Source organism: Trichomycterus rosablanca, chromosome 2, assembly GCF_030014385.1.
Source record: "Trichomycterus rosablanca isolate fTriRos1 chromosome 2, fTriRos1.hap1, whole genome shotgun sequence".
In the NCBI taxonomy this organism is placed as follows: Eukaryota; Metazoa; Chordata; class Actinopteri; order Siluriformes; family Trichomycteridae; genus Trichomycterus; species Trichomycterus rosablanca.
In genome coordinates, this window is record NC_085989.1 from 45,823,347 (window position 1) to 45,840,407 (window position 17,061).

The following is a 17,061-nucleotide window of genomic DNA, read 5'->3' on the forward strand; positions in this document are numbered from 1 at the left end:
TGGAACAGCTGTAAATTAACAATTTGATTTGATTATTTAATTAAAAACTATGGAGGCACTTTGGTGGCATGCTAGTTCACTACCACTGAGATCCTGTCTGTGATCCCTGCACAGACATGGACATTGTAGCCTACTGGTTAAGGTCCTGGACTAGTAATCAGAAGGTTGCTGGTTCAAGCCCCTGCCAGGTTGCTGCTGTTGGCAAGGCCCTTAATCCTCAATTGCTTAATACTCAGTTTCTCAGACTGTATTGTGACTGTATTGGGGGTGATTGGAAGCCTAGTCACTAGAAGGAGCGCTTGTCAGTGCGCTCTAAGCGCAGGGCTTGGGACGGTGGTCAGAGGAAAGAGAGGCCACAGATTGGAGACAGGTTGAGCAACCAAGAATTTTAAGACTTATTGATGCCAGATGACATGAAGGCTATGGGTACCCGAATGGCTCATCGGTTCAAAAAGGAGAAAAGAGGATGATAGCCAAGCTATCATCCATCCTGCACAACACCTTACATTCACTGCACGGGTCTGTAGGGGTTCTAACAAGCTTCTTTAGCTTCAGACTCCTCCACCAGCTGTGTAAGAAGGAGTGCTAAAGCAGGTCCTTCATTCCATTAGGGCTTACAATAACAACCAGACCCTATAACCAATGACCATTTATCAGACTCTATACTCTCCATAACAGTTTCTATTCCGTCACCTTCCTCCTAGTTCATCTTAGTTGTCTTTCCTTTCTGTTCTTTCCCATTCTTCTCTTGTACTGCAGTAACAGGTTAATTTCCCTGAGGTGATCAATAAAGTCTCTTATCTTATCTCATCTTATCTTATACAAGGTTCTTCAAAAGGTTTCTGCACCTTTTTAAACTCTATTTATTAAGATTTTCAAAAACAAATGGCATCACTTTTCTACAATAGTCACCCTTTAATGAATTTTTCCCAGCATCGTACCAACTTTTTAATGCCATCAGCAAAACATGTTTTCGGTTGAGTGCGTAGTCACTGATGCACCGCTGCTTTTACATCATCATCACACAAAAATCTTCTTCCCCTTAAAGCTTCTTTGAGCATCCAGAAAGGTGGAAATCAGACGGCGCTAAATCCGGACTATAAGCTCTCTTAGTCTCTCAGACATGACCGATTACTACTCCTCCCACCCTCACCGTTTATACCAAAAATGCAATGGCCTGCAATGGATTGGCATCTTGTCCAGGGTATTTCTGCCATGACATTTTGTAATGCTACTGAGAAAATCCCTCATAAATCCAGCCTGACCTGTTTTATATTGTATTGTGTATATACTGTATATATGTTTGCTGAAGACAAGCAGTCCAAGAACATGGATTACTGGAATGCCCTGTGGTCTGACGAGACCAAGATAAACTTGTTTGGCTCAGATGGTGTCCAGCATGTGTGGCGGCGCCCTGGTGAGAAGTACCAAGACAACTGCATCTTGCCTACAGTCAAGCATGGTGGTGGTAGCATCATGGTCTTGGGCTGCATGAGTGTTGCTGGCACTGGGGAGCTGCAGTTCATTGAGGAAAACATGAATTCCAACATGTACTGTGACATTCTGAAACAGAGCATGATCCCCTCCCTTCGAAAACTGATGGCAGTTTTCCAACAGGATAACGACCCCAAACACAACCTCCAAGATGACAACTGCCTTGCTGAGGAAGCTGAAGGTAAAGGTGATGGACTAAACCCAATTGAGCACCTGTGGGGCATCCTCAAGTGGAAGGTGGAGGAGTTCAAGGTGTCTAACATCCACCAGCTCCGTGATGTTATCATGGAGGAGTGGAAGAGGATTCCAGTAGCAACCTGTGCAGCTCTGGTGAATTCCATGCCCAGGAGGGTTAAGGCAGTGCTGGACAAAATATTGACACTTTGGGCACAATTTGGACATGTTCACTGTGGGGTGTACTCACTTATGTTGCCAGCCATTTAGACATTAATGGCTGTGTGTTGAGTTATTTTCAGAAGACAGTAAATCTACACTGCTATACAAGTTGTACACTGACTACACTAAGTTATATCCCAGTTTTATTTCTATAGTGTTGTCCCATGAAAAGATATAATGAAATATTTGCAGAAATGTGAGGGGTGTACTCACTTTTGTGATACACTGTATATATATATATATATATATATATATATATATATATATATATATATATATATATATATATTATTATTATTATTATTATTATAAAGCTATTATTTTATTATTTAGCTTTTTTATCTGTAAAAGCAGGGAAGCTGAAGTGAAGCGGTGATTAAAGACTGGATTTTAAAAAGAGTCCATTCCTCACCACCCCTGGTGGAAACTATGCAGGAATGGGTTATACTAACATGTAATGCGACTGTTAGATGTGTCAAAGACTGACGTGACAGGTGAAATAATCATAGCTTTTGTGTGTTTTGTCTGGCTCAGGTGTCAGGCGTGTAAATTTTTCAAGCATGTCCTTTGTTTGTGGTCAGTCTATGTATTTAGTGTGGAATGAGTCTGTAGGCTGTTTGTCTTGTTCTCTGTTTGCATGTAATATAGAAGTGTATTTAGTGTAAGTCAATACAGTAAATCAGTAACTGTGCTTAAAACATGCACATCCATATCCACAGACCTTCTAAAACCTGCGCTGTTAAACAGGTTTAACTCATAACTCAAGCAAAACAACATATTTAACCTTAATATACAAGCTGAATGTTCGAAATGAATGTCAGAAATAGGCTTACCCTTTGCTTCTGTTCTCACAAATATGATTTCAATGCACTGGTTACTTAGCACAGTGCACATGTAAGTGTTTATATATCTGTAGCTGCTCATTTCTTTAGTCTTTACTTGATGTTCTGATTTGTAAACAACACTGAGCACTGTAATTAACTTCTATTTTTTAAAGGCTACAGCCATGTGCGTAACATGTTCTCAATGCTCTCTAAACTAAAATTCACACTTGGTGGTATCTAGTATTAGCCACAAAAGCTTAAATCTATGCATGTTTTGAATTACAGGGGGTTTGGGAGGGGGGTCTGACTACTGTATATGCCCAAATATATTTGGACACATGACCATGAGCTTGTTGCTTGACATCTTGTTTAAAAATCTAATGGCAATAAAGTAGAATGACCTCTATGTGATCGTCTTAAATAGAACAACAGCCACTCTTCTGAGAAGCTTCTTACAAGACTTTGAAGTATGTCTGTAGTCCATCTGTTTCTCTGCATACTTTTTTGGCCTGCTTTCACCCTGTTCTTCAATGCTTAGGACTCTCCCAGGAACACTACAGAGTAGGTATTATTTTGGTGGTGGATCATTCTCAGCCCTGCAGTGACACTGACATGGTGGTGGTGTGTTAGTGTGTGTTGTGCTGGTATGAGTGGATCAGACACAGCAGCGCTGCTGGAGTTTTTAAATACCGTGTCCACTCACTGTCCACTCTATTAGACACTCCTACCTAGTGGGTCCACCTTGTAGATGTAAAGTCAGAGACGATCGCTCATCTATTGCTGCTGTTTGAGTTTGTCATTTTCAAGACCTTAATCAGTGGTCACAGGACGCTGCCCACCGGGCGCTGTTGGCTGGATGTTTTTGATTGGTGGACTATTCTCAGTCCAGCAGTGACAGTGAGGTGGTTAAAAATTCCATCAGCGCTGCTGTGTCTGATCCACTCATAGCAGCACAACACACACTAACACACCACCACCATGTCAGTTTCACTGCAGTGCTGAGAATGATCTTCCATCTACCTGCTTTGTAGTGGTCCTGGGAGAGTCCTGACCATTGAAGAACAGCATGAAAGGGGGCTAATAAAGCATGCAGAGAAACAGATGGACTACAGTCAGTAATTGTAGAACTACAAAGTGCTTCTATATGGTAAGTGGAGCTGATAAAATGGACAGTGAGTGTAGAAACAAGGAGGTGGTTTTAATGTTATGGCTGATCAGTGTAGACTAAATCAAGTTTAGGATCACAGTAGTACAATGATCTCCAGATATTTCAAAGAGCTTTTTTGACGTGAATATTATAAAAATATTAAACTATTATTTTCTCTTCAGCCCCTCCATGGCATATCTTGAGTGTAATGTTACAGAATTGCTGCAGTGGCTATGTCTCAAAAGGACCAGTGTCGCCTAAGCACCATTCCTCGCTGCATAGTAGACCAATCTAGTCGTATCCAATTACACAATTGCATTATGCTTCCTCTCTACTGATGCTGATCTTCACTTTTGATTGAGGTGAGCGAGACTGACTTACGCCCCCTCCGACACGTGCGCAGTAGCCGACTGCATCTTTTCACCTGCACAAGGCGAGTTCATACGTGAATCTGCTTTGTGTACGGAGAGACACACCATAATCACACATTATTCCTTGACTCTGTGCAGACGCCATCAATCAGCCAGCAGAGGTCGTAACTGCATCACTTAAAAGGTCCCTATCCGGCGTCACACCCTGTATGAACAACAAGCCAATCGTTTTTCGTTTAGGTGCCCAGCCCAGATGGATGAGTTCAAAATGTTAGCTCTGAGTCTGGTTCCTCTCAATGTTTGTTCCTGTAATTTTAAGGGAGTTTTTCCTTGCCACTGTCACCCTCAGCTTGCTCAACAGGGGTTTTTGGTCTGTTGGTCCTGGATTCCGTAAAGTTGCTTTGAGATTATGTCTATTGTAAAAAGCTCTATACAAATAAATTTGACTTGACTTGACAAGGCTTTGAAGTATGTCTGTGGGAATTTGTGCCCATTTAGACAAAAGAGTATTTGCATGGATGTGGGTCAAGAAAGCCTCAGTTGATGTTCCAGTTCATTTCAAAGCTCATTTTTATAAATCTTGCTTTGTGCACAGGGGCACAGTCATGCTGGAACAAGAAAGGGCCTTCCCTAAACTGTTGTTGCAAAGTTTGAAGCATATAGTTCCTTTTTTATACTTGATTTTTTACGCTATTCTGTCTGATCAGAAGGGATGTCCTAATACGTTTGTACTTCATTATATAACAAAAACACAGTGGTTGAATATGTTTCCTCCCTGTGTATTTTTCTGTGATTAATGTTTTTGTGACTGTGTGTTCAGGATTGATCTGACCAAAGTGGTCAATCGGATGCAGGCAAATTCAGACCGGGCGGCGAACAACATAGTGGTTGCAGAGGAGCTGCTGGCCAAGGTACCTCTCAGTTTCTCAATCGGTCAAAACACTTAGCCAACGCACGACTTCCCCTGAAAACCTGTGTTTTCTTCTCAGGACTCAGACAATAGGAGGCGTGGCAGGTCTTTGACTCAGCCAGTTGACATAGCGGAAAACCTGACCGAGGCGGACGCGCTGCTGACCGAGCTGCACATGGACCTTGAAAGTGTGAAGAAGCTGCAGCACCCACAGAGCCAAGAGATCGAACAGGAGTACGTGAATCTCATTTCATACACAATATACACCTACTAGGCATAACATTATGACCACTGACAGGTGCAGTGAATAACACTGATTATCTCTTTATCACGGCACCTGTTAGTGGGTGGGATATATTAGGCAGCAAGTGAACATTTTATTCTCAAAGCTGATGTTAGAAGCAGGAAAAATGGGCCAGCGTGAGGATTTGAGCGAGTTTGACAAGGGTCAAATTGTGATGGCTAGATGACTGGGTCAGAGCATCTCCAAAACTGGAGCTCTTGTGAGGTGTTTCCAGTCTGCAGTGGTCAGTATCTATCAAAAGTGGTCCAATAAAGGAACAATGGTAAACCGCATGTGGGGAGCGAAGGCTGGCCCGCATAATCTGATCCAACAGACGAGCTACTGTAGCTCAAATTGCTGAAGAAGTTAATGCTGGTTCTGATAGAAAGGTGTCAGAATACACAGTGCATCACAGTTGCAGGGCTGTTTTGGCAGCGAAAGGGGACCAACACAATATTAGGAAGGTGGTCATAATGTTATGCCATTTACATTAGCAGACGCTTTTATCTAAAGTGACTTACAGTACTGTGACAGTATACGATCCAAACAATTAAGGGTTAAGGGCCTTGCTCGAGGGCCCAACAGTGGCAACCTGGCAGTGGTGGGGCTTGAACCAGCGACCTTTTGATTACTAGTCCAGTACCTTAACCGCTAGGCTACAACGGCTGATTCATTGGGCGAAATGCCGGAAACGCACAGGGCAAACACACACTCACACTCACAAAGAAACCTACATGAACATGCAAACTTTAAACAGAAAGGACCCAGTCTGTCCAGGCAGGGATCAAACCTGAGTCCTTTATGCTCTGAGGTGATGGTGCTACCCACTGCACCACTGTACCGCCCAGTTTAATTTATTAAAATAATGTGTTTATGTACATTTCTTTATGAGTGATGTGTTGCCATGGCACAAATAACTCTCTAAAATATGACACGAATTTTACTTTACTGGTTTTGATAGCCAAAGCCATCAAAAACAGTCTGTTTCTTTGGCATCTGCAAAACCCAGATATGGCTGGTAATAAAATATAATTCATCACTTTAGGGGGCACATTTGTTTGTTAGGATTTTAACGTCATGTTTTACACTTTTGGTTACATTCATGACAGGAACGGTAGTTACTCATTACACAAGATTCATCAGTTCACAAGGTTATATCAAACACAGTCATGGACAATTTTGAATCTTTAATTTACCTCACTTTGTACTGTGGGAGAAATCCGGAGCACCCAGAGGAAACCCACGCAGACAAGGGGAGAACATACAAACTCCACACAGAAAGGACCCGGACCACCACACCTGGGGATCAAACCCAGGATCTTCTTGCTGTGAGGCGACAGTGCTACCCACTTAGCCACCGTGCCGCCCCAGGAGACACATTTTAATCAATCAGTAGTCCCCTGATGATGTGCTTTACAACACTCTGACTGGCACGTTCCTTTATTAAAGGAAAAGCTGCTCTTTTGTTTTCTGACCGACCGCTCACATATTTAATCTGTGCTCTTCTTTAGTGTGGGTGATTTGACAGACCGCTGGTCTAAAACCTGCAGTGAGTATCAGGACCTGTATAAGCAGAGTCTGGGCCTGGATCTCTCTCCAAACACTGACTGGCCTGGGCTTCTCTCCACTAAACTGGTACGAGACAAGCACTTTATTCTTTTCTCTTAGCCAGTTCACATCTGTACATTTATCATTTCTTAATACAGCTGTTAAGATTTTCTCATAAATAAAGTTTTTCAACTTGAACCTCTGCTGCAAGAAAATTCAATTCTCCGAATGACTGAAAACCTTTGTGTATGTGTGTGATCCAGAGGAAGATCCAGACCGGGGGTTATGGGTTGAGTCTGACTGATGTGGAGAAGCAGCTGGCTGCTCATGAAGTCCTGCATAAAGAGATTGAATCTTATCGCTCTCATCTGGATTCACCTGTAAGTCAACACATCAGGTTCTGCAGACGTAAATATAAAAGTATCTGTGTCTAGAGCATTATGATACACTCACTTAGATTAGATTTAGATTTCTTTCCCAAGGCGATCAGACCCTGCAATGACTCACGGGCACTCTGAAGAATTTTTAACAGTATGCTATATGCCAATTATTACATCCATGTCTGTACAGACTATAGATAGTTGGTATTTAGTATGTGAAAAAAATACAGTGTAATATATATATATATACAGTGTATCACAAAAGTGAGTACACCCCTCACATTTCTGCAGATATTTAAGTATATCTTTTCATGGGACAACACTGACAAAATGACACTTTGACACAATGAAAAGTAGTCTGTGTGCAGCTTATATAACAGTGTAAATTTATTCTTCCCTCAAAATAACTCAATATACAGCCATTAATGTCTAAACCACCGGCAACAAAAGTGAGTACACCCCTTAGTGAAAGTTCCTGAAGTGTCAATATTTTGTGTGGCCACCATTATTTCCCAGAACTGCCTTAACTCTCCTGGGCATGGAGTTTACCAGAGCTTCACAGGTTGCCACTGGAATGCTTTTCCACTCCTCCATGACGACATCACGGAGCTGGCGGATATTCGAGACTTTGCACTCCTCCACCTTCCGCTTGAGGATGCCCCAAAGATGTTCTATTGGGTTTAGGTCTGGAGACATGCTTGGCCAGTCCATCACCTTTACCCTCAGCCTCTTCAATAAAGCAGTGGTCATCTTAGAGGTGTGTTTGGGGTCATTATCATGCTGGAACACTGCCCTGCGACCTAGTTTCCGGAGGGAGGGGATCATGCTCTGCTTCAGTATTTCACAGTACATATTGGAGTTCATGTGTCCCTCAATGAAATGTAACTCCCCAACACCTGCTGCACTCATGCAGCCCCAGACCATGGCATTCCCACCACCATGCTTGACTGTAGGCATGACACACTTATATTTGTACTCCTCACCTGATTGCCGCCACACATGCTTGAGACCATCTGAACCAAACAAATTCATCTTGGTCTCATCAGACCATAGGACACGGTTCCAGTAATCCATGTCCTTTGTTGACATGTCTTCAGCAAACTGTTTGCAGGCTTTCTTGTGTAGAGACTTCAGAAGAGGCTTCCTTCTGGGGTGACAGCCATGCAGACCAATTTGATGTAGTGTGCGGCGTATGGTCTGAGCACTGACAGGCTGACCCCCCACCTTTTCAATCTCTGCAGCAATGCTGACGGCACTCCTGCGCCTATCTTTCAAAGACAGCAGTTGGATGTGACGCTGAGCACGTGCACTCAGCTTCTTTGGACGACCAACGCGAGGTCTGTTCTGAGTGGACCCTGCTCTTTTAAAACGCTGGATGATCTTGGCCACTGTGCTGCAGCTCAGTTTCAGGGTGTTGGCAATCTTCTTGTAGCCTTGGCCATCTTCATGTAGCGCAACAATTCGTCTTTTAAGATCCTCAGAGAGTTCTTTGCCATGAGGTGCCATGTTGGAACTTTCAGTGACCAGTATGAGAGAGTGTGAGAGCTGCACTACTAAATTGAACACACCTGCTCCCTATGCACACCTGAGACCTAGTAACACTAACAAATCACATGACATTTTGGAGGGAAAATGACAAGCAGTGCTCAATTTGGACATTTAGGGGTGTAGTCTCTTAGGGGTGTACTCACTTTTGTTGCCGGTGGTTTAGACATTAATGGCTGTATATTGAGTTTTTTTGAGGGGAGAATAAATTAACACTGTTATATAAGCTGCACACAGACTACTTTTCATTGTGTCAAAGTGTCATTTTGTCAGTGTTGTCCCATGAAAAGATATACTTAAATATCTGCAGAAATGTGAGGGGTGTACTCACTTTTGTGATACACTGTATATTCAATATCAGTCACTATTGCACATTGCTCACTTTAATATAATAATATTCGGAGCTGCTAAACAGTTAATGCCATTGCTATATTGCTTTCGTACTTTGCATGGGACACCTTATATAGAAACCGGCAGCCTCTACTTCTGAAATCCTCTATTACTACCTCATATGCACATATTCTCATTTGCACACTTATACATACAGTCTGTTTATATGTAAAAATGAAGCATTGCACCTTGCATACTTCTCCACTGGACTGATTGTGCAGTATATACTGCTTTATCCTACTTCCTAACTACTTTGTGTATGTTTATATATTTTATTTCCTAAGTAGAGCACACTGAATCTTGTTGTACTTGTACAATGACAATAAAGGTATTCGTATTTGTAGCTAAATACACTATATGGTCAAAAGTATTTGGACACACGACCATGAGTTTGTTAGACGTCCCGTTTCTAAAACAAATGTTATTAAATCAGATTGACCTCTATGTGATCGTTTCAGCTAGAACAACAGCCACTCTACTGAAAAGGCTTCTCACAACAATTTGAAGTTTATCTGTGGGAACTTGTGCACATTCAGTCAAAAGAGTATTTGCCTCAGTTGATGTTCCAGTTAATTCCAGAGCTGTTCAGTGGAGCAGAGGTCAGGGCTCTGTGCAAACTTTCTTCATGTCTTTATAGAGCTTGTTTTGTGCACAGGAGAACAGTCATGCTGGAACAGGAAAGGGCCTTCCCTAAACTGTTGCTGCAAAGCTGAAAGCATATAGTTTCCTTTATATAATTGATTTATTACACATATTAGCTGGCTGAAACACATATGTAAAAATGACAATGGGTGTCCAAGTACTTTTATCCATATGGTGTAAATGTTCAAACCCTAAGGATTGCAAACCAAAAAAAATGGTCACAGAAAAATAATAAGAGCTAAATAAACTTGTATGGGCGGCATGGTGGCTCAGTGGGTAGCACTATCGCCTCACAGCAAGAACGTCATGGGTTCCATCCCCAGGTGGGGCGGTCTGGGTCCTTTCTGTGCAGAGTTTGCATGTTCTCCCCGTGTCTGCGTGGGTTTCCTCCGAGAGCTCAGGTTTCCTCCCACATTCCAAAAACATGCAGTCAGGTTAACTGGAGACACTAAATTGCCCTATAGGTGAATGAGTGTGTGTGTCAGCCCTGCGATGGACTGGTGCCCTGTCCAGGGTGTTACTGTGTGCCTTGCGCCCATTGAAAAGCTGTGACCCTAATTGGATAAGCAGTTAAGAAAGTGAGTAGTGAGTAAACTTGTATGCGAACTTCCCCTTGTGGAAGCCTTATTTTACATCTTGTACACCACAGAGGTTAAGATGCAAAATGTGGGTTGCTTGAAAAAAAGTTAGAAAAACCCTGTTGTAGCTGAATAAATAAATAGATATTGTGAGAAATGTTAGATTACCAGTAACATGCCAGTTTGACAAGCTTTATTAAATTATGTGTTCCAACAGGAGCTGAAGAGTCAGTACAACCGCCTTGTGGTGAGTCAAAAAATTTTTTCACTTTATTGGTCATTAGTAGCTGCAAAATATATGTTTGTTTACATCAAATTTCTCTGTGTGATTGCAGGAGGAGTCTGTGAGACGTAAAGCCAACCTGTCTTCTCTGTATGACTACCTTCTACGCTGTAATAAGGAGATCAACTTCTTCATCGAGCAGCAGACTCGCATCCGCAAAACCGACTGGAGTGACCTGATGAGGGAGTCCGGGGTGCGCAGCGAGTACGAGGTAAAAGGGGATTCCTAACAAGGGCCGATTTTCATCATTTGTTTTCCTTAGTTATCTTCCCTGCCCAAAATAACTTTACAAATATTATGAATTGACTGTATTGTGAGTTTTCTGAAACATGATCAGTCAAAATAGGTGCTCGGGTGGCACAGCGATAAAATTCACCAGCCCACTACTGCCAAGATCCAGGGTTCAAGTCTTGGCAGTTCTGTCGGTCGGTCAGGCATCTACACAGACATAATTGGCTATGTCTAAAGAGAAGGTGGACGAACAGCCCAGCCATTGGGAGGTGCACTTATCAGTGCTGGTCACAAGCTAGCAGGGTTGCATAAAGTATATACGTATATAAATATATATATATATACAGTGTATCACAAAAGTGAGTACACCCCTCACATTTCTGCAAATATTTCATTATATCTTTTCATGGGACAACACTATAGACATGAAACTTGGATATAACTTAGACTAGTCAGTGTACAACTTGTATAGCAGTGTAGATTTACTGTCTTCTGAAAATAACTCAACACACAGCCATTAATGTCTAAATAGCTGGCAACATAAGTGAGTACACCCCACAGTGAACGTGTCCAAATTGTGCCCAAATGTGTCGTTGTCCCTCCCTGGTGTCATGTGTCAAGGTCCCAGGTGTAAATGGGGAGCTGGGCTGTTAAATTTGGTGTTTTGGGTACAATTCTCTCATACTGGCTACTGGATATTCAACATGGCACCTCATGGTAAAGAACTCTCTGAGGATGTGAGAAATAGAATTGTTGCTCTCCACAAAGATGGCCTGGGCTATAAGAAGATTGCCAACACCCTGAAACTGAGCTACAGCATGGTGGCCAAGGTCATACAGCAGTTTTCCAGGACAGGTTCCACTCGGAACAGGCTTCGCCAGGGTCGACCAAAGAAGTTGAGTCCACGTGTTCGGCGTCATATCCAGAGGTTGGCTTTAAAAAATAGACACATGAGTGCTGCCAGCATTGCTGCAGAGGTTGAAGACGTGGGAGGTCAGCCTGTCAGTGCTCAGACCATACGCCGCACACTGCATCAACTCCGTCTGCATGGTCGTCATCCCAGAAGGAAGCTGACGCACAAGAAAGCCCGCAAACAGTTTGCTGAAGACAAGCAGTCCAAGAACATGGATTACTGGAATGCCCTGTGGTCTGACGAGACCAAGATAAACTTGTTTGGCTCAGATGGTGTCCAGCATGTGTGGCGGCACCCTGGTGAGAAGTACCAAGACAACTGTATCTTGCCTACAGTCAAGCATGGTGGTGGTAGCATCATGGTCTTGGGCTGCATGAGTGTTGCTGGCACTGGGGAGCTGCAGTTCATTGAGGGAAACATGAATTCCAACATGTACTGTGACATTCTGAAACAGAGCATGATCCCCTCCCTTCGAAAACTGGGCCTCATGGCAGTTTTCCAACAGGATAACGACCCCAAACACAACCTCCAAGATGACAACTGCCTTGCTGAGGAAGCTGAAGGTAAAGGTGATGGACTAAACCCAATTGAGCACCTGTGGCGCATCCTCAAGTGGAAGGTGGAGGAGTTCAAGGTGTCTAACATCCACCAGCTCCGTGATGTCATCATGGAGGAGTGGAAGAGGATTCCAGTAGCAACCTGTGCAGCTCTGGTGAATTCCATGCCCAGGAGGGTTAAGGCAGTGCTGGATAATAATGGTGGTCACACAAAATATTGACACTTTGGGCACAATTTGGACATGTTCACTGTGGGGTGTACTCACTTATGTTGCAAGCCATTTAGACATTAATGGCTGTGTGTTGAGTTATTTTCAGAAGACAGTAAATCTACACTGCTATACAAGCTGTACACTGACTACTCTAAGTTATATCAAAGTTTCATGTCTATAGTGTTGTCCCATGAAAAGATATAATGAAATATTTGCAGAAATGTGAGGGGTGTACTCACTTTTGTGATACACTGTATATATAATTCTTAAATAATTTAACATTTGCTGTTATAACATCCTCCACTTTTCTGAGAAAGTTTTTCAGATGATTTTGGAGTGTTTCTGTGGAAATTTATGCCCATTTGTTAAAGGAAACCCTTGAAAATGTCTTAATTATTATGAGAGGGGCAAGAAAGTCCTGGGTTCAAATCCCAGTTGGAGCAGTCCTGGTCCTTTCTGTGAGGAGTTTGCATGTTCTCCCCGTGTATGCGTGGGTTTCCAAAAACATGCAGTCAGGTGAACTGAAAATACTAAAATTGCCCTAAGTGTGTGTGTATGTGTGTGTGTGTGTGTGCTCTGTGATGGACTGGTGACCTGTACAGGGTGTTTCTTGCCTTTCGACCAGTGAATTGCACCCACTGCAACCCTGAGTAGAATAAAGCTGGTGGTAAAATGGTTAATGAATGAATAAATAAAATGATTCCCTCTTTTTGCTCTCCATTTTTGTATTTTTTACAAGATCATCTCTTGCTTTACAAAACTAGCTGTTATGGTTCAGTAGGACCAAACCTGTACCAAGACTCTAGAACTTAGAGGATGTGATTACTAAATAAATAAATGTGATAAATGGTTAATAAATGTGTTTGTTTTGCAGAGGTTCAAGAGCAACAGCCTGCCGACCCACGAGAGTGAAGTGGGCAAACTTCAGGAGGAAGCAGATACCCTGATCAACACCAACCATCCAGGCTATGATTCTATTAGTGTGAGTTTAACATGCAGTATATTCAGTACCTACATTTCATCCTCAAACACCTGACACTGCTGGAAGCACTGGACACTCACACAATTACTTACTCACTTAGCCAATCTAAATCTGTGAGGTGATGTTGTGTGACACTCCACCAGCTGTGTTACTGTGCCCCACTTTTACTCATTACACAAAAGCCTGGCCCCTGATGAACAAATTCATTCATTCATCAATCAGTAGATACATTCAGTAACTGTAATCAATCATTTGTCACATATAGATGTCATTTCCATATCTATTTATCCGTCTATCAGTTTATCCATCTATCAATCAATTCATCCATAGATTCATTCATCTACTAATTCATTCATCCATCTGTTCATCCATGCATTCATCTATCAGTCAATTCATTCATCCATCCATCAATTCATCTATCAATTAATACATCCAACCATTAATCCATCTATCAATCCATTCATTCATCCATTCATTAACTCCATCCATATATTCATCTACTAATTTATTCATCCTTCCGTTCACCCATCCTTTTATTTATCAATCCATTCATCCATCCATTCATCCATCTATTTATCTATCAATTATTTTATCCATCCATTCATCTATCAATTCATTCATCCATCCATTCATCTATCAATTCATTCATCCATCTATTCATCTATCAATTCATTTATCCATCAATTCATCTATCAATTTATTCATCCATCCATTCATCTATCAATTAATGTATCCATCCATTTATCTATCAATTCATTCATCCATCAATTCATCTATCAATTCATTTATCCATCAATTCATCTATCAATTCATTCATCCATCAATTCATCTATCAATTCATTTATCCATCCATTTATCTATCAGTCCATTCATCCATTAATTTATCTATCAATTATTTTATCCATCCATTCATCTATCAATTCATTCATCCATCCATTCATCTATCAATTCATTCATCCATCTATTCATCTATCAATTCATTTATCCATCAATTCATCTATCAATTTATTCATCCATCCATTCATCTATCAATTAATGTATCCATCCATTTATCTATCAATTCATTCATCCATCAATTCATCTATCAATTCATTTATCCATCAATTCATCTATCAATTCATTCATCCATCAATTCATCTATCAATTCATCTATCAATTCATTCATCCATTAATTTATCTATCAATTCATTAATCCATCCATTTATCTATCAGTCCATTCATCCATCCATTCATCTATCAATTCATCCATCCATCAATTCAGCTATCAACTCATTTATCCATCAATTCATCTATCAATTCATTCATCCATCAATTCATCTATCAATTCATTCATCCATCCATTTATCTATCAGTCCATTCATCCATCCATTCATCTATCAATTCATCCATCCATCAATTCAGCTATCAATTCATTTATCCATCAATTCATCTATCAATTCATTCATCCATCAATTCATCTATCAATTCATTCATCCATCCATTTATCTATCAGTCCATTCATCCATCCATTCAGCTATCAATTCATCCATCCATCAATTCAGCTATCAATTCATTTATCCATCAATTCATCTATCAATTCATTCATCCATCAATTCATCTATCAATTCATCTATCAATTCATTCATCCATCAATTCATCTATCAATTCATTCATCCATCCATCTTAGCTGTAATTACAAGGTCATGTCCTTCTCCTCTTTCTTCGTTTAGAAACATAATGATAAGGTGAAAAGGGAATGGAATCATTTTCTCAACCTGTGCCACTGCCAGGAGACCCACCTGAACAACGTGGAGCTCTACAAAAAGGTATGAGAATTATGGGTAGTGTAATCGCCTACAACCTCAATCTTACTGATTTTATTTTCTGCCGTCTGCATCAATAACTGTTCAATAACGATCTGCAGTACCAACTCGATACTGAAATGATCTCTGAGTCCCTGAAGCGAGTGAACAGCACCATGGAGCCCTCGCTGCTGTCCAACATGAGCAACTCTCAGATCCTGACGCAGCTGGAGGTACGACTCACATACTTTTAATAATCACATAGTCAAAATCTACCAGATAACAGATACTAAAGAATGTGTGTGTGTATGTGTGTGTGTGTGTGTGTGTGTGTGTAGGCTGAAGAGAGAGCGGTTCAGAGGAACGAGCGAAGGCTTGCTGACCTAAAAGAGTTCTGCGACAGGATCGCTCCTCTGCCTCAGCGCAGGGCTCAGTACTACAGAGGTCCTGTCACGGCCCTGTGTGAATGGAGCGAGGACACGGTACTGCCACGCCCACAACAAACGCCACAAAAAAAGATTTTAGTATTACTGTAACCCTTACATGCACACAGCCTAGCAAATGCCTCTTCTACGGCAACACACACAGAAAAAAAACACGCTATGCTCTCTGTATTCCTCCACCAGGAGTAAGTGGCGGACAGTAGGTGACTTCCTATCCGGTCTTTTCTCCCTCCCACAAAGCAAATTTTGTCTGTTGAGTGCCCGACCAGGCCAATGGCACCAGTGAGACCTGAATTTGAGTAATTGCTGTGGTGGGATAGTGCATTAAACTGCTGCCACACCCAAACCCAACACGTGTATTTAAACCAACAAACAAAATTATTATTATTATTTTATTATTATATTACTATTGTTATTATTATCATTATTATTATTATTATCATTATTATTTTATTATTATTATTATTATTATTATATTACTATTATTATCATCATTATATTATTATCATTATATTATTATTATTACTGCTATTATTATTATATGACTATTATTATCATTATTATTTTATTATTATTATTACTATTATTACTATTATTATTATCATTATCATTATATTACTATTATTATCATTATAATAATTATCATTATATTATTATTATTACTATATTATTATTATTGTCATTATTTTTATTATTGTCATTATTATTAATATTATTATTATTATCATCATCATCATTATATTATTATTATATAATATATTATTATATACCAGTCCGTTTACATTGAAGCTGTATCTAAGCCTTGGCGGTGTTTTATTATGTGCAGGGGTCGGTACATCGTGGAGAGAAGTACACTCTCCAGTCCAGCCCACGGGACGAGAGCTGGGAGGTGAAGGACAGCCTCGGGGAGAAGAAAGTCATTCCTGGAGTTTGCTTCGTCATCCCTCCTCCTGACTCGGAGGCCATAGAGCGAGTGGAGGGGTGAGAGATAATAACACTATTATCCAACCGGAGCTCACCATCCCAGAATACTGAGCTGTTACCATGGCTACTGATAATCCACCAATCAGTCTTACCTCAATTAGTGCTAATTAGCTACTACATACTAGCCCAGCGATTCTCAGCCTTTTTTCTATTAGATCCCCTGTGTT

General features: G+C 41.0%; 1 protein-coding gene across 1 annotated transcript in view; it reads left to right on the forward strand.

Annotated features, from left to right (window-relative positions):
- The first annotated feature begins 434 nt into the window (after nucleotides 1-434).
- The window catches only part of LOC134301807 (envoplakin-like), a 28,253-nt gene continuing 11,626 nt past the window's right edge, over nucleotides 435-17,061 (forward strand). Inside the window, exons 1-12 of the mRNA XM_062986696.1 lie at nucleotides 435-445; nucleotides 5,053-5,143; nucleotides 5,222-5,376; nucleotides 6,937-7,060; nucleotides 7,237-7,353; nucleotides 10,729-10,755; nucleotides 10,844-11,002; nucleotides 13,579-13,686; nucleotides 15,396-15,491; nucleotides 15,590-15,700; nucleotides 15,806-15,949; nucleotides 16,737-16,891. Of these exons, the coding sequence (XP_062842766.1) occupies nucleotides 435-445; nucleotides 5,053-5,143; nucleotides 5,222-5,376; nucleotides 6,937-7,060; nucleotides 7,237-7,353; nucleotides 10,729-10,755; nucleotides 10,844-11,002; nucleotides 13,579-13,686; nucleotides 15,396-15,491; nucleotides 15,590-15,700; nucleotides 15,806-15,949; nucleotides 16,737-16,891 (1,298 nt within the window). The remainder of the gene's footprint in view (nucleotides 446-5,052; nucleotides 5,144-5,221; nucleotides 5,377-6,936; nucleotides 7,061-7,236; nucleotides 7,354-10,728; nucleotides 10,756-10,843; nucleotides 11,003-13,578; nucleotides 13,687-15,395; nucleotides 15,492-15,589; nucleotides 15,701-15,805; nucleotides 15,950-16,736; nucleotides 16,892-17,061) is intronic.